At 46.9% G+C, this 23,563-nt stretch overlaps 2 protein-coding genes and 1 pseudogene across 9 annotated transcripts in view; 1 reads left to right on the forward strand and 2 right to left on the reverse strand.

Moving 5' to 3' along the window:
* CFAP251 (cilia and flagella associated protein 251) overlaps nucleotides 1-13,709 on the reverse strand; it is a 90,745-nt gene extending 77,036 nt beyond the window's left edge. For 2 of the 7 annotated variants that reach the window (XM_033220325.1, XM_033220323.1), the window contains exons 1-3: nucleotides 13,197-13,701; nucleotides 10,219-10,634; nucleotides 8,212-8,580 (exon numbers count right to left, since the gene is read on the reverse strand). In XM_033220325.1, coding sequence (XP_033076216.1) covers nucleotides 8,212-8,580; nucleotides 10,219-10,614 — 765 coding nt within the window. In that variant the 5' untranslated portion in view covers nucleotides 10,615-10,634; nucleotides 13,197-13,701. Of the gene's footprint in view, nucleotides 1-8,211; nucleotides 8,581-10,218; nucleotides 10,635-13,196 lie in introns of all 7 variants that reach the window. The other 5 variants (XM_033220322.1, XM_033220321.1, XM_033220324.1 and 2 more) reach the window with 5 other exon arrangements.
* LOC117089262 lies at nucleotides 926-1,774 on the forward strand (annotated as a pseudogene). Its single transcript, XR_004439529.1, has one exon. The product of XR_004439529.1 is annotated as a 40S ribosomal protein S3a-like (transcript).
* A 1,539-nt stretch (nucleotides 13,710-15,248) lies between the features above and the next one.
* The window catches only part of PSMD9 (proteasome 26S subunit, non-ATPase 9), a 29,624-nt gene continuing 21,309 nt past the window's right edge, over nucleotides 15,249-23,563 (reverse strand). The window contains exons 5-6 of the mRNA XM_033220328.1: nucleotides 15,954-16,042; nucleotides 15,249-15,614 (exon numbers count right to left, since the gene is read on the reverse strand). Of these exons, the coding sequence (XP_033076219.1) occupies nucleotides 15,587-15,614; nucleotides 15,954-16,042 (117 nt within the window). The 3' untranslated portion in view covers nucleotides 15,249-15,586. The remainder of the gene's footprint in view (nucleotides 15,615-15,953; nucleotides 16,043-23,563) is intronic.

The raw sequence follows: 23,563 nt of genomic DNA on the forward strand, positions 1-23,563 counted from the left end.
CTCCATTTCAAAGAAAAAAAAAAAAAAAAGAAAGGCAATTAATTATTCAGCCTGGGTATTTGGTCCCTATGTACTATTTCTACTGGAAGGATAAAGGATGAAGTGACAAAATCTCTTTAGAAAAATTAAAAATTCTGTATTGCCTGGAATAAATCCCAAATTAAAATTTTATGAAATGAAAAATTATAAGTACAATAAATCTGACTACTGCTTTTACTTCAATACTAGTTTATTTACATACTACATACTAGTTTTGTGTTCAAAGTTTTTTGGGTCTTTTTTTTTTTTGGCAGGGGACACGGAGTCTCACTCTGTTGCCAGACTGGAGTGCAGTGGCACGATCTTAGCTCACTGTTTACTCCACCTCCTGGGTTCAAGTGACTCTCCTGCCTCAGTCTCCCAAGTATCTTGGAGAACAGGCATGCACCACCACACCCAGCTACTTTTTGTGTTTCTAGTAGAGACGTGATTTCACCATGTTGGCCAGAATGGTCTTGATCTCTTGACCTCATGATCCACCTGCCTCAGCCTCCCAAAATGCTGGGATTACAGGTGTGGGCAACGGCGCTCAGCTCAAAGTATTTTTTAAAAATTAAGAATAGGGCCGGGCACAGTGGCTTAAGCCTGTAATCCCAGCACTTTGGGAGGCTGAGACGGGCGGATCACGAGGTCAGGAGATCAAGACCATCCTGGCTAACACGGTTGAAACCCCGTCTCTACTAAAAAAAAAAAATACAAAAAACTAGCGGGGCGAGGTGGCGGGCGCCTGTAGTCCCAGCTACTAGGGAGGCTGAGGCAGGAGAATGGCGTAAACCCAGGAGGCGGAGCTTGCAGTGAGCTGCGATTCGGCCACTGCACTCCAGCCTGGGCGACAGAGCAAGACTCCATCTCAAAAAAAAAAAAAAAAGAATAAACCCCTTTCAGCTCTCTGACGAGCACCATGGCGGTTGGCAAGAACAAGTGCCTTACGAAAGGCGGCAAAAAGGGAGCCAAGAAGAAAGTGGTTGATCCATTTTCTAAGAAAGATTGGTATGATGTGAAAGCACCTGCTACGTTCAATGTAAGAAATATTGGAAAGACGCTCGTCACCAGGACCCAAGGAACCAAAATTGCATCTGATGGTCTCAAGGGTCGTGTGTTTGAAGTGAGTCTTGCTGATTTGCAGAATGATGAAGTTGCATTTAGAAAATTCAAGCTGATTATTGAAGATGTTCAGGGCAAAAACTGCCTAACCTCCATGGCATGGATCTTACCCCTGACAAAATGTGTTCCATGGTCAAAAAGTGGCAGACAATGATTGAAGCTCATGTTGATGTCAAGACTACCGATGGTTACTTGCTTCATCTGTTATGTGTTGGTTTTACTAAAAAATGCAACAATCAGATGCGGAAGACCTCTTATGCTCAGCACCAACAGGTCCGCCAAATCCGGAAGAAGATGATGGAAATCATGACCCGAGAGGTGCAGACAAATGACTTGAAAGAAGTGGTCAATAAATTGATTCCAGACAGGATTGCAAAAGACATAGAAAAGGCTTGCCAATCTAGTTATCCTCTCCATGATGTCTTCGTTAGGAAAGTAAAAATGCCGAAGAAGCCCAAGTTTGAGTTGGGAAAGCTCATGGAGCTTCATGGTGAAGGCAGGAGTTCTGGAAAAGCCACCGGGGATGAGACAGGTGCTAAAGTGGAACGAGCTGATAGATATGAACCTCCAGTCCAAGAATCTGTTTAAAGTTCAGACTTCAATTAGTGTCAAATAAAAAGTGCTATTTGTGGGAAAAAAAAAAAAAAAAAAGAATAAACCAACTGTGGCACATCCAGACAATGCAATATTATTCAACAAGAAAAAAAAAAAAAAGGCTAACAAGCCACAAAGAGGTATGGAGGAAAGTTACATGCATGTTGGTAAGTAAATGAAGCCAATCTGAAAAGGCTGCATATTACATGATTCCAACTATACGACGTTCTAGAAAAGGCAAAACTATGGAGACAATAAAAAAATCAGTGCAGCCCGGCACAGTGGCTCATGCCTGTAACCCCAGCACTTTGGGAGACCGAGATGGGTGGATCATCTGCAGTCAGGAGGCCAGTCTGGCCAACATGGTGAAACCCCATCTCTACTAAAAATACAAAAAATTAACCAGGTATGGTGGTACGTGCCTGTAATCTCAGCTACTTGAGAGGCTAAGGCGGGAGAATTGCTTGAACCCAGGAAGCGGAGGTTATAGCGAGCTGAGATCACGCCACTGCACTCCAGCCTGGGCAACACAGCAAGACCCTGTTTCAAAAAAAATTAAAAGATCAGTGGTTGCCAGGGCTCAGGGGAGGAAGAGAAGGATGGATAGGTGGAGGACAGGGGGGTTTAGGGCATAAATCGATTTGTATGATACTAGAATGGTGGGTACATGTCAGGATACATTTGTCCAGGCCCATAATAAGCATGACACACAGAGTGACTCCCAATGTACACTATGGACTTAGGTTAATAATAAGGTAGCAGTATTGGCTCATCAGTGCTAATGGATGAACTACACTCATGCAGGATGTGAATAAAAGGGAAAACTGGGAGAGGAAGGATGTGAGAGGAATATGTGGGCGCCCTGTGTACATTCAGCTCAATTTTTTTCTTTGTTCTTTTTTTTTTTTTTTTTTGAGATGGAGTCTCACTCTTTCACCAGGCTGGAGGACAGTGGCACAATCTCGGCTCACTGCAACCTCCACCTCCTGGGTTCAAGCGATTCTCCTGCCTCAGCCTCCTGAGTAGCTGGGACTACAGGCGCTCACCACCATGTCCAGTTAAATTTTATATTTTTAGTGGAGACGGGGTTTCACCATGTTGGCCAGGATGGTCTCGATCTCTTGATCTCATGATCTGCCTGCCTTAGTCTCCCAAAGTGCTGGGATTACAGGCGTGAGCCACTGCTTCCGGCCTTCAATTTTCTATAAACCTAAAACTGCTTAAAAATAAAATCCAGGCAGGGTGCAGTGGCTCATGTCTGTAATCCCAGAACTTTGCGAGGTCGAGGTGAGTGGACTGCTTGATCCCAGGAGTTCAAGACCAGCCTGGGCAACATACTGAAACCCCATCTCTAAAAAAAATACAAAAATTAACCAGGCACGGTGATGTGCATCTGTAATCCCATCTACTCAGGAGGCTGAAGCAGGAGGACTGACTGAGCCTAGGAGGTGGAGGTTGCTGTGAGCTGAGATCATAATGCTGCGCTCCAGCCTGAGCAACAGAGCAAGTCCCTGTCTCAAAAAAAAAAAAATCTATTTAAAAAAATTAACTAGGGCCAAATAATCAAATGCAGTAGAGTGCTGAAAGTGATGCGTTGCTAAGAATCAGTGAATTAAATCGGAATATAGAAACAAAATCTGGTAAGTTTCCTTTCTTATCTTTGAACAATACTTATAAAATTAAATTGTTTCTCCCCAAGACAGACATAGCAGGTAATGTGACCAATTTCTCTCTCCTACATTCTTAATTCCCCATCCCCTTCTGTTTCCATCTGCTCATTCCCTATAATTTATATTTATATTTATTTATTTATTTATTTTATTTATTTATTTATTTTGAGACGGAGTCTCGCTCTGTCGCCCGGGCTGGAGTGCAGTGGCCGGATCTCAGCTCACTGCAAGCTCCGCCTCCCGGGTTTACGCCATTCTCCTGCCTCAGCCTCCCGAGTAGCTGGGACTACAGGTGCCCGCCACCTCGCCCAGCTAGTTTTTTGTATTTTTTAGTAGAGACAGGGTTTCACAGTGTTAGCCAGGATGGTCTCGATCTCCTGACCTCGTGATCCGCCCGTCTCGGCCTCCCAAAGTGCTGGGATTACAGGCTTGAGCCACCGCGCCCAGCATATATTTATATTTAGATCTCTTATTGTGTGGGTGTGAGTGGTAGAATTATGGAATCATAATTGTCTCAAGCTGCAACTTCTAGGAACAGAATTATTTAATATTTGGCTGTTTCTTAAAAGCTGATTTATTCAAATGAAATTGTTCTTTTGGAAACTTGCTAATCCTAAAAGGATCATCTTTCTGGAAATTTATTTTGCCATTTAACAAATTAGTTACAAAAAGAAAACATTCCTAAAAGGACTCCTGTCTTCAGCCACAACAGCCCTTCCCGGGTCACCACGAGGCTGACTTCACTTAATGGTAACAGAACAACCCCACTCAAGCAGCGTTCACAATTACAGAAATCAAATAGTATTAATCATCGTGTTTTGCAGCAGTTTTAACATGCATGACAGACGATTATGGAGATAGCCACCACTTACATCAATCTTTTTCTAAAACATATTAATCTGGAAAACAAAACTTTGCTGTCAAAACCAGATTTCACTGTATTTGATATTCATAAGATTCCTGCTCACAAAAACATGATTGCCTTGTTTCCTGGCTGGAGGTGGGATCCACAGTCATGTCTATTTACCATGAACACTGGGAGCTAGTACAGGCCTTAGGACTAAGGAGGGGACCCCAAAGGAAAAGGAGAATGCTGCGGACATAGGAGAGATGGAGGAGCATGTTCACTACAGGACCTTGTGTGACAGCAAGAAATCAGAAGCAACGTAAGTGGCCACAGAGAGGGGAACAGTTACATTTAAAGAGAGGAAGTGGGCTGGGCATGGTGGCTCACGCCTGTAATTCCAACACTTTGGGAGGCTGAGGTGGGTGGATCACCTGAGGTCAGGAACTCGAGACCAGCCTGGCCTACATGGCGAAACCCCGTGTCTACAAAAATACCAAAGTTAGCTGGACATGGTAGTGCGTGCCTGTAATCCCAGCTACACGAGAGACTGAGGCAGGAGAATCACTTGAACCCAGGGAGGCAAAGGATGCAGTGATCCAAGATAGCACCACTGCACTCCAGCCTGGCAGACAGAGCAAGACTCCATCTCAAAAAAAGAAAAACAAAAAGAGGAAGTAAAGATACATGCACTGATACCAGAAACCTTCTAAGATATATTAAGTGGAAAAACGTTTTGTAGAAATGCAAGATTATCTCACTGGTTAAAAACAACAACAACAACAATAACAACAACAACAACACAAAAACTAAATGTGAGCCATGTGAGCATGTGCACAGGCATGGGCACACAGATAACACGTTGTACGTGCCCATTAAAAGGTCAGGAGAGGAGCAGTCACAGCCAACTGTGGCAGGAGTTACATAAGGAAATGAGATTGGGGTGGGGGTGTGTGTAGGAAGAAGAATCTTTGCCTTCAAACATATATAAGTTGTCTGAATTTTTTATAAATAGTTTTTGTTTGTTTGTTTGAGACAGAATCTCACTCTATTACCCACGTTGGAGTGCAATGGAGCAATCTTGGCTCACTTCAACTTCTGCCTTCCTAGGTTCAAGCGATTCTCCTGGCTCAGCCTCCCAAGTAGCTGGGATTACAGACATGCGCCACCACGCCTGGCTAATTTTGTATTTTTAGTAGAGATGGGGTTTCACCATGTTGGTCAGGTTGGTCTTGAACTCCTGACCTCAGGTGATCCACCCACCTCAGCCTCCCAAAGTGCTGGATTACACGTGTAAGCCTCCACACCCAGCCAACACTGAATAGTTTTAACAAATAGAAAAAATAGAGGCCAGGTATGGTAGCTCACACCTATAATCTCAACACTTTGGGAGGCCGAGGCGGGAGGATTGCTTGAGCTTAGGAGTTCAAGACCAAGCTGAGAGACATAGTGAGACTCCATCTCTAAAAAATATTTCTAAAATTAGCTGGGTGTGGGCCGGGCACAGTGGCTCATGCCTGTAATCCCAGCACTTTGGGAGGCCAAGGCGGGTGGATCACAAGGACAGGAGGTCGAGACCATCCTGGCTAACACAGTAAAACCCCATCTCATCTCTACTAAAAATACAACAACAACAAAAAATTAGCCAGGCGTGGTGGCAGGCACCTGTAGTCCCAGCTACTCGGGAGGCTGAGGCAGGAGAATGGCGTGAATCCGGGAGGTGGAGTTTGCAGTGAGCCGAGATCATGCCACTGCACTCCAGCCTGGGCAACAGGGCAAGACTTCGTCTCAAAAAAAAAAAAAAAAAAAAATTAGCTGGGTGTGGTAATACACGCCTGTAGTCCCAGATACTCGGGAGGCTGAGATGGTAAGATCCAGTGAACCCAGGAGGTGGAGGCTGCAGTGAACCATGATCATACCATTGCACTCCAGTCTGGGTGACAGAGTGAGAGCCTGTCTCAAAATAAAGAAAAACAAAAACAATAAAGGAGAAAGAGAGAAAGAAAAGGAAAGTGAAGGAAAAAGAAGAAAGAAGATACTTGCAATAAGCTAAAGAAATTTCAGGAGGCTGAAGTGGGAGGATTGAGTTCTAGCCCAGCCTGGGCAACACAGCAGGGCTCTGTCTCTTAAAAAAGGCCGGGCGTGGTGGCTCATGCCTGTAATCCCAGCACTTTGGGAGGCCAAGGCGGGCGGATCACATGGTCAGATCGAGACCATCCTGACTAACACAGTGAAACCCCATCTCCACTAAAAAAAAAAAAAAAAAAATTAACGGGGTGTGGTGGCACATGCTTGTAGTCCCAGCTACTCGGGAGGCTGACGCAGGAGAATCACTTGAACCCTGGAGGCAGAGGTTGCAGTGATCCGAGATCACGCCACTGCACTCCAGCCTGGGTGACAGAGCGAGACTCTGTTTCCAAAAAAAATAAATAAAATAAATAAATAACTAAAAAGCTAAAATAATTTGCAAAGGGAGACCGTCTAGAAAAATTTTGGTTCTGCAGTGAGACCAAGGCTAAGCAAGACCCAAAACTTGGGGAGTGGCTCTTGCCAGGTCCAGATAGCTGGGCCCCTGACACAAAGAATACACCTTCTCCTTAGAGATATTACCTGGTTGATGTTTGCTGGCTAAACAAGACAAAAGTCTTTGTGGGCCCTAAAGCTCAATTATTCTTCCTCTCAGACTGAACAGTTGCAAGCTATGGGAGAGAGGCTGTCACACTAGGCTCAAATGAAGCCAATCTGCAAAAAGGAGGTTTTCAGTTGTCTGCATTTCCCTTCAGACATCTTGCCACCATCATCGTCATTGCCACACAGTTGCGGACACTTACTGAATACTCACTATGTCTTAGGAACTACATTAAGTATTTGATATCCATTCAATCACTTCCACATCTTCCAAAGGCATGAATCTACAGGAAGGATGAATCCTAGGAAACAATTTTCAGAAAGTAGCAGATGGAGGAAGAAGGAAAAAACTCCTCCTTTTCCTTCTCTTGGTAAATGATAATATTTTTACTCCTCGCAGATGGTGCCTCCCTGGAATATCTTCAGCAGTGGCAAAGGCAGATTCCTCTGGACTGCCTGAGCCTTTTCACGCAGCTTTCACTCCTCCATTACCTTCCCCTCTGGGACCCTCTTGGAATGGATAGTTTTGGGGGCATGGAAAGTTATCAAGGCAGAAGAGGTGAGGCAGAAAGGGGAAGGGGTGGAACTTGTGGCATGAAGGAGGAATTTTACAATGTGAGAGAGAAAAAGGAGAGGAGACAGGAGGGGAGGAGAGAAAAGGGAAAGGAGAGGGGAGGGGAAGAAGAGGGAGAGGAAACGAGAAGGAAAGGGGGAGGAGGAAGCTGGGGAGAGGGCCGGAATGGAGTTTGAATCTCCCACGTGAAATAGCACCCTATGCAACAGACAAACTATGTCTGGAATTTCCTGCCTGCTGAGCAACACCATTGAACCCAGATGCAGCTCTCAAGCTCACGTCCAGTCACACATGTTCCAGTCGGAGCTCTTAACGGAACTTTAAAAGACACAAGTCTAGGCCAGGCGCGGTGGCTCATGCCTGTAATCCCAGCACTTTTGAGAGGCCGAAGCAGTGGATCACCTGAGGTTAGGAGTTCAAGACCAGTCTGGCCAACATGACGAGACCCCATCTCTACTAAAAATACAAAATTAGCCAGGCTTGGTGGCTCATGCCTGTAATCCCAGCTACTTGGGAGGCTGAGGCACAAGAATCACTTGAACCTGGGAGGTGGAGGCTGCAGTGAGCCAAGATAGTGCCACTGCACTCCTGCCTGGGCGACAGAGCAAGACTCTGTCTAAAAAAAAAAAAGACACAAGTCTATTATTAGTTTAAAAAGTATCCTTCTGGTGGTATTCTTTTCCCCCCACATGCATAAAATTCCCCTATTGTGCAACACTCTCAAAGCGCTGGGGGAGATTCAAAAGCATTCCACTTACCAAGGGATGCACCGGCGCACTTTCATCCCTTTCGAACAGAATGTCCTCTGTGGTGCTGGACACCAGTGACTCCCTGGAGATCCCTGCTTCAGACTGGATGTCGGATACTCTACTTTCTTGTCCCTCCTCTCTGTTTTCTGGCTCCAAGTCCCTTCTTTCTCGTCCCAGTTCATCTTGGAGCATCCGGTCGGTTTTCTCCTCAAGCTCTCCTGAGGGCTGCCTTTCAGGGGAACTAATCTGTTGTTCCTCAGGACTGATTTGATCCAAATCAAGAAATTCAAGTTGTGTGCTCAGGCCTCTTAAAAGCTCATCTGTTTCTGCATCCTCCAATTGTAAGGAAGGCTTTGACTTGCTACCTCTTTGGGTTTTCTTTAAAAAGAAATACAAGATCATGATTCCACATGCAGTATGTGCTGCTACACTCACCATTTATTCTCCTTTTCTATTCCCAGTCAGCCAGTCTCAGTGTTAGCCTCAGCTAGGAATTATGAAATGTTTTTGAAAAGAGGCTGGAACATTTTGTACTTAAAAAACAAAACAAGATGGGGTGCAATGGCTCATGCCTGTAATCCCAACACTTTGGGAGGCCAAGAGGGGAGGATCACTTGAGCCCAGGAGTTCAAGACCAGCCTGGGCAACATAGTGATATCTTATCTCTACCCAAAATGAACAAAATTAGCTGCATGTGGTGGTGCATGCCTGTAGTCCCAGCTACCTGGGAGGCTGAGGTAGGAGGATCGCTTGAGCCTGGGAGGTCGAGGCTGCTTGTGAAAGATCATGCCACTATACTCCAGCCTAGGTGACAAAGTGAGACCCCAGGAAGGAAGGAGGGACAAGAGGAGAGAAGGGGGAGGAAGGGGAGGGGAGGGAGAAAAGGAAAAGAAAAGAGAAAAAATAAAAAGAAAAAAGAAAAGAATAGAACAGAACAGGACAAACACAGTGTGTTCCAGTTTATTCTTGGCCTACCAGCAGACCCACAATGGCAAAAGCATTCTTCTAAGTGGCACTAGTGGTCTCCAAAAGGCTGACTAGTTACAGAGAGTGACCTATTCTTAGGCCACAGCTAAGTTCTCCTACTGGGAGCAGTCTGTGGGAAGCCTACACTCTTATTATCACACCGACTCCATTCTAAGGCGAGCACCTCAGCTGTGGCACACACCTTCTCCAGGAAACTTTCCCTGGCCATCTTCCAAACTGGGTTAAGAGGCCCTGTTTCATCTCCTGTGCATCTTTCGGTCACTGCACTCATGGGTCTGCCTCCCTACACACCTTAGAGCTCCTTAAAAAATGGATTGTGGCTGGGCACGGGGGCTCCTAGCACTTTGGGAGGCCGAAGCTGGTGGATCACCTGAGGTCAGGAGTTTGAGACCAGCCTGGCTGACATGAGTGAAACTCTGTCTCTACTAAATATATAAAAAATCTGCCAGGCATGGTGGCAGACGCCTGTAATCTCAGCTATGCAAGAGACTAAGGCAGGAGAATCACTTGAACCCAGGAGGCAGAGGTTGCGGTGAGCCGAGATCGCACCATTGCACTCCAGCCTGGGCAACAAGAGTGAAACTCTGTCTCAAAAAAAAAAAAAGGAATGGATTGTGGCCGGGCGTGGTGGCGTGTGCCTGTAATCCTAGCACTTTGGGAGGCCAAGGTGGGCAGATCATTTGAGGTCACATGTTTGAGACCAGTCTGGCCAACATGGTAAGACCGAAATCCCATCTCTACTGAAAATACAAAAAATTAGCTGGGCATGGTGGCGGATGCCTGTAATCTTAGCTACTCAGGAGACTGAGGCAGGAGAATAGCTTCAACCCAGGAGGCAGAGGTTGCAGTGAGCCGAGATTGTGCCACTGTACTCCAGAATGGGCAACAGAGTGAGGCTCCGTCTCAAAAAAAAATAAAAAGGAATGGATTGTATCTTACTTGGTTTTGTGTTCCCATAGTCTGGCCTATACTAAGCATTCAATTAATGATTCTGAATGAATTGATGATTGAATGAAGATGACTACTTACTGGGAAAATTCCTGATGTGATTGACTGGGAATCGGTAATCTGTGTCTCCAAACGGCTCATGGACTCTGTGACTTCTTGGGTCTCCACTGTGGTTTCTTCCTGTATTCCTGAAGCCTCCTTCTCCTGGGCTTCTCCAGCCACTTCCTCAGTTTCTTCCATGACAATCTTTTTGTCCTCCTTCCCCTCCTCCTCCTTCTCCTCCTCCTTTTCCCCTTCCTCCTCACCCGTTTTCCTCTCCTCCTCCTGAGACTCTCTCCATACTAATGTGTTATCTTTTGATTCCTGTTGTAGATTTTCTACTTCTTTATAATTTGGATTAGGTTCCTCCTCTTCTTTCATTTCTGTTTCTCCATTTTCTCCTGTTGCTTCTCGGGGAGCTTCTTCTGCATCTGACATTCTTCTCTGTAGAGTTTCCTCTAGAGAGATTTTGACCATAATAACCAGTCAGCCCTCGGCTTCCCATTTCCATCTCCTAGTGCACTAGCCTATTGATGAAATGTGAACAAATGGCTCTGGTTCCTTTCCACAGGATAAAAAGAATGTCATGTTTCTCACCAGGCACGGGGGCTCACGACTGTAATCCCAGCACTTTGGGAGGCCAAGGCAGATGGATCACCTGAGGTCATGAGTTTGAGACCAGCCTGGCCAACATGATGAAACGCTGTTTCTACTAAAAACACAAAAATTAGCTGGGTGTGGTGGTGACTGTCTGTAATAGCTACTCGGGAGGCTGAGACAGGAGAATTGCTTGAACCTAGGAGGTGGAGGTTGCCGTGAGCCAAGATCACGCCACTGCACTCCAGCCTGGGTGACAAGAGCAAACTTCTATCTCAAAAATAAAAATAAAAAAAAATGTCATATTTCTGGCCAGGCGCAGTGGCTCACACCTGTAATCCCAACACTTTGGGAGGCTGAGGCAGGAGGATCACTTGAGGTCAAGAGATGAGACCAGCCTGGCCAACAGAGTGAAATCCCATCTCTACTAAAAATACAAAAAGTTAGCCAGGTGTGGTGGCAGGTGCCTGTAATCCGTGCTACTCAGAAGGCTGAGGCAGGAGAATTGCTTTAACCCGGGAGGTGGAGGTTGCAGTGAGCCAAGATCATGCCACTGCACTCCAGCCTGGGCAACAGAGTGAGACCCTCTCTCAAAAAAAAAAAAAGTCACATTTATGGGAAATCTTTTTTTTTTGAGAGAGAGAGTTTTGCTCTTATTGCCCAGGCTAGAGTGCAGTGGCATGATTTTGGCTCACTGCAACTTCCGCCTCCAGGGTTCAAGTGATTCTCCTGCCTCAGCCTCCTGAGTAGCTGGGATTACAGGCATCTGCCACCACACCCGGCTAATTTTTGTATTTTTTCAGTAGAGACGGGGTTTCACCATGTTGGCCAGGCTGGTCTTAAACTCCTGACCTCAAGTGATCCGCCCGCCTCGGCTTCCCAAAGTGCTGGGATTACAGGCGTGAGCCACCACACGCGGCTGGGAAATCTTTTTTTTTTTTTTTTTTTTTTTGAGACAGAGTCTGGCTTTGTCTCCCAGGCTGGAGTGCAGTGGCCGGATCTCAGCTCACTGCAAGCTCCGCCTCCCGGGTTTACACCATTCTCCTGCCTCAGCCTCCGGAGTAGCTGGGACTACAGGCACCCGCCACCTCGCCCGGCTAGTTTTTTGTATCTTTTAGTAGAGACGGGGTTTCACCTTGTTAGCCAGGATTGTCTCGATCTCCTGACCTTGTGATCCGCCCGTCTCGGCCTCCCAAAGTGCTGGGATTACAGGCTTGAGCCACCGCGCCCGGCCGGAAATCTTAAAGTATATGTATTTGTGGCCCAGATCTTAAAAATATTGATCCAGGGCCTGTAAACTTTCTAGGAATAAACACCTTGTAGTCTTTTTACCCATTTAAAATATATTCATATTCCCACAGGCAGCGAAATGCATAACCCACATATTAGCAACAATTCTAGAAACAGGAATAGGAGAAGAAGCAGGGTAGCCTAGTGGTTAAAAGCAAGGGCCTTGCTGTCAGCTTGTCCTAGCATTGAATCCCATTTCCCCCATGTACTTGTTCTGTGACCTTGGGCAAGTCACTTTATCCCTCAGAGTCTACATTTTCTCATGGGCAAAATAAAAAGAATAATCCTAAATTCTAGGGTTGTGGTAGAGAACAGATAACATATAAAATGCTGAACACAATTCTGGCACATACAGCTTGAAAAAGTGGTAGCAACTGTTATTATTCGAGAGAAAAGCAACCCTAACGACCCTAACATGCAAAGAAATGAACAGTTTGAAAGCCTTCTGACATATTCTCTTATTTATTCCTTACAACAAACAAGAGTTCGAACTAGGAAAACAATAAGGATGGATACTTTATCCGTAAAGAGTTGGACCCAGAACAAAAAAAAATCCCCACATTTTCGGTGACATTAGAATAAGAGAGCTCAACTCTTTGAAAATAAAGTCCCAAGGAGCACAGGGTAGTAAAGGTATTTCTATTTCTTAATTTCTTTCTCGGCACTAAATGTATCAGCTCCTCAAATTCATCTCTGGTAAAATAAATAAATAAATAAAATAAATAATGAACGAATAAATGAGTCTGAGGCTCTGAGAGGTGAAGTGACTTATTCAAGATGACACCGCTAGTAAGAAAGAGATCTCTCTGGCACTTAGTTTCTCCAGCTGAAAAATTACTGCTCTGATTCCTGTCTAGGGCTCTGACCACCGAGCCTCTTCTGACTGAGCCCAACTTCGCCAGAGCATCTGGACGGCCGGGTTGGAGCCGCAGGGGTTTGGGGCAGAGGTGCCAGGTGCGTGGCTCTGCAGGGGAATTAAAGCCCAGGTGCGGCTTCTGCCTCCAACTCAGGTCTCCCTGGGGCCGCCCCAGGCCCCACAAGGGCAGGTCCGGTGAGTGCCCCACAAGGGGCGCCAGAGCCCGCCAGGCCGGGGCCCCCTCGCCAGGGCCGTGTGGCCTCCGTCCCGGACTTACAGAGAGCACCCACCCCGGTCTTCAAAAGGCCGGAGTCGTCCCACCGCCTGGACCCCTCAGCCACCTCCCAGGCGTCTTTCCAGCGGCAGCCACCTTCTCCACCAGCTCCCTAGTTCTGGTTGCCACCCAAGCTCCGTCCCCATGGCAACCGCCGCCGCCGGAAGCCACAGGCCCTAAGGACAGGCGGGGCGGTGGTCACGTGCCCAGGAAGCGGTGACGAGCGTGGCCAAGAGGCGCCCCCTGCCGGTCACTGACGGCATAGGCTTTCCTCGCTTTTCTCTCCTTCCTGCGCTCGCGCGATCCCCACCTTTTCACATGGTCCCGTCCCCTGAGAAGCTGCAGCAGGCAATACTGCCAATTTTTACTTTCCACAACCTTGGCAAGATGGAGTGGAGAAGTATGAACTCGGATACAATTCTCTTTTCCAAAAGCAAACTGAATTTCCAGGTCTCATGGATGCAGCACACAACTGTCCTGCCCACCTCCTCACCGGGCGCCATGTGTAGCAGACAATTCCAGCTGGCGGAGGGCAGATATGACACAGGGTGCACCAGCTTGCAGTTCTCAGCATAAGGCGTTTCTGCAAAACCAGTCTGGCTAAACCTATTAGGATCATTCCACGTCAAAGTGGCTCCCCACTAACATCTCATGGAAGACGGCAACAGGTGGCGACATGGGTTTCCACTGGGAGCCCTGCGGGAAACCAGCCAGAGCCACTGAGGCAAAAGGCTGTCTGCTGCGGTCATTTTAGGAGAATGTGAATAATTCTCCCCGCCCACAATGCCACGCCCCAGTGATGGTAATTTGATTAATAGGCATACATCTCAAAATAAAAAAGGATAAACTGAGGCAAGCTGTTTTTATTATAGTCAGAAACTTTATAAAATAGAGACTGGAAAATACTTGGAATTAGAACATGCAATTTAAACAGCAAACACTGGTAAACATAGCATGTCTGTGGCTACTAGAGGGGAATACGCGTGGCTGTTGGGTCAAATAGAGTTTGAGGGAATTCGCCCAATGGGAGGGCTTTGGAATTGAGTGTGAGAACCTGTGGCTGTAAGCACACAGCAATACTGATCCCATCAAGGCGAGCTGGTGTCTGTATCCAACCACAGCAAAACCAGTCCCAAGGAATACAGGGCTTGCTTGGCAGAACTGCCAAAACAAGAAAGTGGTGTGCAAGAGCTGGGGAAATGAACGCTGATACCATGGAGAGGAGAAAATAATTCAGAGCATCGGCAGGAATCGCTGAGACCCAATTTACCATCTTAAAAGAGACAAAAAATAAAAGGGAGGAAGAATAAGCATTTTCAAGAGGTCTGATCTGCTCATTCCTATCCACACCTCAGCAGTTTACAAAATACCGCTGATCTCAAGGCACAGCCAGGAGGCTCAATTATAAAAAGTCGAACTAGCAGTGGGCTGGGCGCAGTGGCTCATGCCTGTGATCCCAGCACTTTAGGAGGCCAAGGCAGGAGGACTGCTTGAGCCCAGGAGTTCGAGACCAACCTAGTCAACACAGGGAGACCCTCTCTCTACAAAAAATAAATTAGCTATGCATGGTGGTGCACGCCTGTGGTCCCAGATACTTGGGTGGCCGAGGCAGTGCCCAGAGGGTCAAGGCTTCAGTGAACCTTTATCACAACACTGCACTCCAGTCTAGGTGACAAAGCAAGACCTTTTCTCCAAAAAACAAAAATGGAGGGGTTCTTATTACCGAATTGAAAGGAGCTTGCTGCCCTCGGGTGGGTTCCTAAAGAGGAAGCTGACACGACACCACACTGGGCCACCTGGGGAACCTCCAGGCTTTTCCTGTTCTCCAAAGGGAGCTACTATGGCCCTAGCGGCCCAGCTGCTGAGGAAGCATGGAACTACTTAGCAATTTCCGTATCCACAGCAGCAAGGCCTCAGTGCAAACAAATATGTTGGTCAAAGCCGGACTTCACAGTTGCTAGCTTGTTTTGCCCAACTTTCTATGAAGCTCTTCTGACCCCTTCTGAGCTTTGGTTTGAGAGGGTCATAAGAAATTCAGTTGGGGTGACAACAGGGTCATATCAGCACTGTAAAACTCTTTATTAAAAATCATCATCATCATCACACCAGTACCTGCCGGAATAACTTCCGCCCACTTGCCCACAGTTCCTATTTAGGGAATTCCTATTCACGGCCGTGGCCTAATTTGCGAAAGAGGCCAAGCATAAGTTTTTAAGGATGCCTTAATCCAGGGAGATTACACTAGGGGCCACAGCACTGCCACCACCCAGAAGTTCAGGCTACAAGCCTCTTCCAGATCCTTATGCTTCAGGGAGAGAAGACAAGGAGGAAATCCCTAGACCCAAGTCCAGAGCAAGGGAAGATGCTTTCCTGTTACTGTTCCCCAGGGACAATCATCTTTGCAGAGGTATAATGTTGCACCTGGAAGAAAGAAGGAACGGAATGGCGTAAGTTTGGAGGCTCCCTTCAGGAAGGTCAGAGGCCGAGCCCTTCTGACCTTTTCACCAATGTTCTTTCATTCTTTTAAATCAAATGCCCAGTGCATGAATGAACTGGAGAGACTCCCAGGAGAGACACTGGGGCTCCCTCTGCTTCTAGAGCTGTAGTCTCGTTCCTACCATGAGGATTTATCTGCAGTTTCCAAGCAAACTGGGGATTCCCATTATTCCCCAATGTCTCCCCAGCCTTCCCCTCCAGCTTCATGTTTAACAAACACTCAAATGATGCCCCAGTGAGAATGAACAGAAACAGATACTTTACCCCAGCAGTCCTTTTCCTGCCCAGCGTGTTGGAACAAGTCTAAGCTGGTGTTTCTCCCCGCTGCGGATCACCGTCACATTCAGGGGCTTCTGAAAAGAAAATAAGCTCGTTTTGTGTTCAGCCTTGTTAGTACTCAGAGTTACAGGCTAAAATGCTGAGATCCCATTTTTTGCCTATTAAATTGGTAAAGATTTTCATTTTCAGCATAATCCTGTGGTTGGCAAGAAGGTGGGAAACATGGCACTGCACTCTCAGGGCAGCCAGGGTGCTGACCTTAGTACCATCTGCCTCAGAAAATACGTGTCCCCCTACCAACAATTTTTAAAAGGTACGTCCAAGGCACATAGTACACAATTACAAGATGACATACAAATGAAGTGTTCATTCCAGGGCTGTGTAGAAATCCAAAAACTGAGAACATCAGAAATGTCCAGCAATAGGTATTGTTCAAATACAGTACAGAGAATGAAGGGTTTTAGTCAAAACAAAACAAAAACCCCACCAAAGTATGAACCTATTTGATAGCATTTTATTTTCTTTCTTTCTTTCTTTCTTTTTTGAGACAGAGTCTCACTCTGTCACCCAGGTTGGAGTGCAGTGGCGCAATCTTGGCTCACTGCAACCTCTGCTTCCCAGGTTCTAGCAATTCTCGTGCCTCAGCCTCCCAAGTAGCTGGGACTACAGGCACCCGCCACCACACCTGGCTAATTTTTATATTTTTAGTAGAGACAAGGTTTCACTATGTTTGGCCAGGATGGTCTCAGAACTCCTGATCTCAGGTGATCCGCCCGCCTCAGCCTCCCAAAGTGCTGGGATTACAGGCGTGAGCCACCGCGCCCAGCCAATATTTTCTAAAAGGACACCTGTGTTGCTCTAGCATGCGAAGTTTTCTGGAAGAACATGGAAAAACTTCTTAAGAGTGGTTACATCCAGAAAGGATTAGTCCTTTGGAATAAGAGGAAGATGTTTACTTTTATATATTTCTATATCATTAATTTTTTAACCATGAGTATGTATTGCTTTATTTTTCTGAGATAGAGTCTTGCTCTGTTGCCCAGGCTGGAGAGTAGTGGTGCAATCTCAGCTCACCACAACCTCAGCCTCCCAGGTTCAAGCGATTCTCATGCCTCAGCCTCCTGAGTAGCTGGGACTACAGGCATGCAGCATCATGCTCAGCTAATTTTTTATGTATATTTAGTAGAGACAGGGTTTTGCCATATTGGCCAGCCTGGTCTCAAACTCCTGGGCTCAAGTAGTCTGCCCACTTCAGCATGCCAAAGTGCTGGGATTTTGGGCGTGTGCCACCATACCTAGCATGTATTACTTTTTTTTTTTTTTTTTTTGAGATGGGTTCTCTGTCGCGCAGGCTGGAGTGCAGTGGCACAATCTTGGCTCACTGCAACCTCTGCCTCCCGGGTTCAAGCGATTCTCCTGCCTCAGCCTCCTGAGTAACTGGGATTACAGGCACACGCCACCACACCCGGATAATTTTTGTATTTTTAGTAGAGATGGGGTTTCACCATGTTGTCCAGGCTGGTCTTCAACTCCTGATCTCAGGTGATCCACCCACCTTGGCCTCCCAAAGTGCTGGGATTACAGGCATGAGCCACCGCACCCAGCCTGTATACAGTACTTTAATTTAAAAAATTAAGGCCGGGCGCGGTGGCTCAAGCCTGTAATCCCAGCACTTTGGGAGGCCGAGACGGGCGGATCACGAGGTCAGGAGATCGAGACCGTCCTGGCTAACACAGTGAAACCCCGTCTCTACTAAAAGAAATACAAAAAACACTAGCCGGGCGAGGTGGGGGGCGCCTGTAGTCCCAGCTACTCGGGAGGCTGAGGCAGGAGAATGGTGTAAACCCGGGAGGTGGAGCTTGCAGTGAGCTGAGATCCGGCCACTGCACTCCAGCCTGGGCGACAGAGCAAGACTCCGTCTCCAAAAAAAAAAAAAAAAAAATTAAAATTAAAGCGGGGGGAGTACATACCAAAGAAAATTACAAATTAAAATACGATATCCAGGCATGGTGGCTTATGCCAGTAATCCCAGCATTTTGGGAGGCAGGAAGATCACTTGTGCCTAGGAGTTGAAGACCAGGCTGGGCATGGTGAAACCCTGACTCTACAAAAAGTATAAAGATTAGCGAGGTATGGTGGTGTGCACCTATAGTCCCAGTTACTTGGGGGGCTGAGGCAGGAGGATTGCTCAAGTCTGGGAGGTCGAGGCTGCAGTGAGCTGGGACTGCACCACTGCACTCCAGCCTGGGCAACGTAGTGAGACCCTGTCTCAAAAAAATAAAAATAATCAAAACAAGATGCCATTGAAATCTAAAACTTCTATGTATCAAATGACGCTACGAACAGAGTGAAAAGGCAACCCACATGACAGGAGAATATACATGCATGCTGGGTACGGTGGCTCACGCCTGTAATCCCAATACTTCAGGGGCTCAGGCAGGAGGATTGCTTCAGCTCAAAAGTTCAAGACTAGCCAGGCAACAGAGGGAGATCTCGTCTTTACAAAAAGTATATATATTTTTTTAATCAGTCAGGTTTGATGGCACACATCTGTAGTCCCAGCTACTTGGGAGGTTGAGGTGGGAGGATCACTTGAGCCCAGAAGCTTAAGGCTGCAGTGAGCCATGAATGTACCACTGCACTCCAGCCTAGGTGACAGAGCGAGATTCTGTCTTAAAAAAAAAAAAAAAGAAAGAAAGAAAGAAAAAAGAAAATACATGCAAATCATATATCTAATAAGGATTTAATATCCAGAACATATGAAGAACTCCTATACCTCAACATCAACAAAAAATCTGATTAGAATATGAGTAGGCCAGGCGCGGTGGCTCACGCCTGTAATCCCAGCACTTTGGGAGGCCGAGGCAGGTGGATCACGAGGTCAGAAGATCAAGACCATCCTGGCTAACATGGTGAAACCTCGTCTCTACCGAAAATACACAAAATGAGCCGGGCGTAGTGGTGGGCACCTGTAGTCCCAGCTACTCGGGAGGCTGAGGCAGGAGAATGGCGTGAACCTGGGAGGTGGAGCTTGCAGTGAGCTGAGATCGCACCACTGCACTCCAGCCTGGGTGACAGAGCGAGACTCCATCTCAAAAAAAAAAAAAAAAGAATATGAGCAAAGGGCTGGGCACGGTGGCTCACGCCTGTAATCCCAGCACTTTGGGAGGCCAAGGCGGGTGGATCAAAAGATCAGGAGATGGAGACCATCATGGTTAACATGGTGAAACCCCGTCTCTACTAAAAAAAAAAAAAAAAAAATTAGCCGGACATGGTGGTGGACACCTGTAGTTCCAGCTACTCGGGAGGCTGAGGCAGGAGAATGGCATCAACCCAGGAGGCGGAGCTTGCAGTGAGTCAAGATCATGCCACTGCACTCCAGCCTGGGCGACAGAGCAAGACTCCGTCTCAAAAAAAAAAGAAAGAAAATGAGCAAAGGACTTGAATAGACATTTCTTTCTTTCTTTTCTTTTTCTTTTTTGAGACAGGGTTTCACTCCTGTTGCCCAGGCTGGAGTGTAGTGACACAATCTTAGCTCACTGCAACCTCCACCTCCCAGGCTCAAGCGCTTCTCCTGCCTCAGTCTCCTGAGTCCAGCCTAATAGACATTTCTTCAAAGATATACAAATGATCAAAAAGCACAGGAAAAGACACTCCATGTCACTAATCATTAGAGAAATGAAAATCAAAACTACAACGAGATTCTACCACACACTGATTATGAAAGAGAAAACAAGTGCTGGCGAGGAAGTGGGGAAACTGGAGCCCTGTGCACTGCTGGTGGGAATGTGAAACAGTGCACGGCAGTGGAAAACAGTATGGAGGGTCCTCCAAAACCTAAACATAGAGCCGGGCGCGGTGTCTCATGCCTATAATAGCAGCACTTTGGGAGGCCAAGATGGGTGGATCGCTTGCGCCCAGGAATTCAAGACCAGCCTGGGCAACATGGCAAAATCACAAAATGCAAAAATTAGCTGGGCATGATGGCATGTGCCTATAGTCCCAGCTACTCGCAAGGCTGAGGTGGGAGGACTGCTTGAGCCTGGGAAGTCCAGACTGCAGTGAGCCAAGATCACACCAGTGCACTCCAGCCGTGGCAACAGAGTGAGAACCTGTCTCAAAATAAACAAATAAATAAATAAGCTCATTCCAGAAACCTGAGTCATCTTTGACATTTTAAAATGTTCATAGGCCAGGTGTGGTGGTTCACACCTGTAATCCCAGCACTTTGGGAGGCCAAGGCAGGCAGATCACTTGAAGTCAGGAGTTCGAGACCAGCCTGGCCAACATGGTGAAACCCTGTCTCTACTAAAAATACAAAAAAATTAGCCGGGCGAGGTGGCGGAAGCCTGTAATCCCAGCACTTTGGGAGGCCGAGACGGGCGGATCACGAGGTCAGGAGATCGAGACCATCCTGGCTAACACGGTGAAACCCCGTCTCTACTAAAAATACAAAAAAATTAGCCGGGCGAGGTGGCGGCGCCTGTAGTCCCAGCTACTCGGGAGGCTGAGGCAGGAGAATGGCGTGAACCCGGGAGGCGGAGCTTGCAGTGAGCTGAGATCTGGCCACAGCACTCCAGCCTGGGCGGCAGAGCGAGACTCCGTCTCAAAAAAAAAAAAAAAAAAAAAAAAATTAGCTGGGCGTGGTGGCGGGTGCTTGTAATCCCAGCTACTCAGGGAGGCTAAGACAGGAGAATCACTTCAACCTGGGAGGCGGAGGTTGCAGTGAGCCAAGATCATGCCACTGTACTCCAGCCTGGGTGACAGAGCAAGACTGCATCTCAAAATATAAACAAAAAAAAGTTCATATATTAAAGTTAAAAAAAATTTTAGAAACCTTAAACATAGGCCGGGCGCGGTGGCTCAAGCCTGTAATCCCAGCACTTTGGGAGGCCGAGACGGGCGGATCACGAGGTCAGGAGATCGAGACCATCCTGGCTAACATGGTGAAACCCCGTCTCTACTAAAAAATACAAAAAACTAGCCGGGCGAGGTGGCGGCGCCTGTAGTCCCAGCTACTCGGGAGGCTGAGGCAGGAGAATGGCGTAAACCCGGGAGGCGGAGCTTGCAGTGAGCTGAGATCCGGCCACTGCACTCCAGCCCGGGCGACAGAGCGAGACTCCGTCTCAAAAAAAAAAAAAAAAAAAGAAACCTTAAACATAGAATGACCACATGATGCAGCAATTAAATTTCTGGGCATATATACAATGAAATGAAAGCAGGGATTTGAACAGATATTGGTACAACCATGTTCACAGCAGCACTGTTCACAACAAAAAGGTATAAGCAATCCCAGTGTCCACTGACTAATGAATGGATAAAAATAATATGGTGCATACATACAGTAGAATATTATACAGCCTTTAAAAGGAAGGAAATTCTGACATATGCTGTAACACAGATGAACCTTGAAGACATTATGCTAAGTGAAATAAGCCAGACAAAACCTATACAGTATCCTGTAATCCCAGCACTTTGGCAGGCAGAGTTTAAGTCCAGCCTGGCCAACATGGCAAAACCTCATCTCTACTAAAAATACAAAAATCAGCCGTGCCTGGTGGCAGGCACCTGTAGTCCCAGCTACTTGGGAGGCTGAGGCAGGAGAATGGCATGAACCCGGTAGGCGGAGTTCGCAGTGAGCCGAGATGGCGCCGCTGCACTCCAGCCTGGGCGACAAAACGAGACTCTGTCTCAAAAAAAAAAAAAAAAAAAAATAGCTGTGCCTGGTGGCACACGCCTGTAGTCCCAGCTACTCAGGGAGGCTAAGACAGAAGAATGGCTCAAACCTGGGAAGTGGAGGGTGCAGTGAGTGGAGATTGTACCACTGCACTCCAGCCTGGGCAACAGAGCGAGACACCATCTCAAAAACAAAACAAAACAACACAAAAAAAACTATACAGAATGTAAAGATTTCACCTAGATGAGGTCCCTGGAGTAGTCAAGTTCATAGAGACAGAAAGTAGGATGGTGGGTGCAAGGGGCTGCGGAAAGTGGGAATGGAGAGTTAGTGTTTAATGGAGATTGGGTTTCAGTTTAGGAGGGTGAAAAAGTTCTGGAGATGGGAGATGGGTAGGGGTGATGTTTGTAAAACAATGTGAACATTCTTAATGCCACTAAAGTGTAGATTTTTGAATGGTTAAAATGGTAACTTTTTTTTTTTTTTGAGACAAAGTTTCGCTCTTGTCACCCAGGCCAGAGTGCAGTGGCCCGATCTCGGCTCACTGCAACCTCTGCCTCCCGGGTTCAAGCAATTCTCCTGCCTCAGCCTTCAGAGTAACTGGGATTACTGGTGCCCGCCACGACGCCCAGCTAATTTTGTATTTATAGTAGAGATGGGGTTTCACCACGCTGGCCAGGCTGGTCTCCAGCTCCTGACCTCAGGTGATCCGCCCACCTTGGCCTCCCAAACTGCTGGGATTACAGGCGTCAGCCACTGCTCCCAGCCTAAAATGGTAATTTTTTTATTATATATATATTTACCACAAAAAAAAATATGTCAGGCTTATCAGTGGAATCTCTAAATCTAAGAAAATACAGCATAGGCCAGGCATAGTAGCTCACGCCTGTAATCCCAGCACTTTGGGAGGCCAAGGCAGGCGGATCATGAGGTCAAGAGATCGAGACTGTCCTGGCCAACATGGTGAAACCCCGTCTCTACTAAAAATACAAAAATTAGCTGGGCGTGGTGGCAGGCATCTGTAGTCCCAGCTACTCAGGAGGCTGAGGCAGGAGAATCGCTTGAATCCAGGAGGTGGAGGTTGCAGTGAGCTGAGATCACGCTACTGCACTCCAGCCTGGTGACAGAGCGAGACACCATCTCAAAAAAAAAAAAAGTCATTTCCTACCAGATTGTCAAAGAATACCTATGTCATTGCCGAAGACTATAATGTAGTTGGGAGGGCTAGAAACAGATGCACTCATGGGTGCTACTTGAGAGAACGTGCACTGGCACAAACTTCTTGGAGGACACCTTGACAAGATCTATGAAGGGTAAATGTGCACTGCCTTTAACTCAGTAATGACACGTCTAGCAACACGGCAGAAATTCTCCCACAGGCAAGGACACTCACTACACCACTGTTTGTTATGGCCAAACACTGGAAACAACCTAAATGTTGAATATGGGAGGTTGGCTAAGTAAAAGATGGTGAGCCGACCAATGCGATATGGTGGGATCATTCAAAGGAATGAAGATACACATGTGCTGACACAGAATTCCCTTCAAAGTGGGCAGACATGCAGAGCAACATGTACACTAGGCCTTTTCTGTGTCATCTTTGTCAAAAAGCAATCACAGCTAGGCGTGGCGGCTCATGCTTAATAATCCCAGTGTTTTGAGGGGCTGAGGCCGGAGGCTCATTTGAGCCCAGGAGTTCTAGACCGGCCTGGGCAACATAGCAAGACCCTGTCTCTACAAAAAATGAAAAAAAAAATTAGCCGGGCATGGTGGTGCACACTTGTAGTCCCAGCTACCTGGGAAGCCAAGGCAGGAGGATTGCTCAAGCCCTGGAGTTTGAGGCTGCAGTGAGTTATCATTGCACCACTGCACTCCAGCCTGGACAGCAGAGAGAGAGATCCTGTCCTTAAAAAAAAAA

Source organism: Trachypithecus francoisi, unplaced genomic scaffold (assembly GCF_009764315.1).
Source record: "Trachypithecus francoisi isolate TF-2019V2 unplaced genomic scaffold, Tfra_2.0 Lachesis_group11, whole genome shotgun sequence".
In the NCBI taxonomy this organism is placed as follows: Eukaryota; Metazoa; Chordata; class Mammalia; order Primates; family Cercopithecidae; genus Trachypithecus; species Trachypithecus francoisi.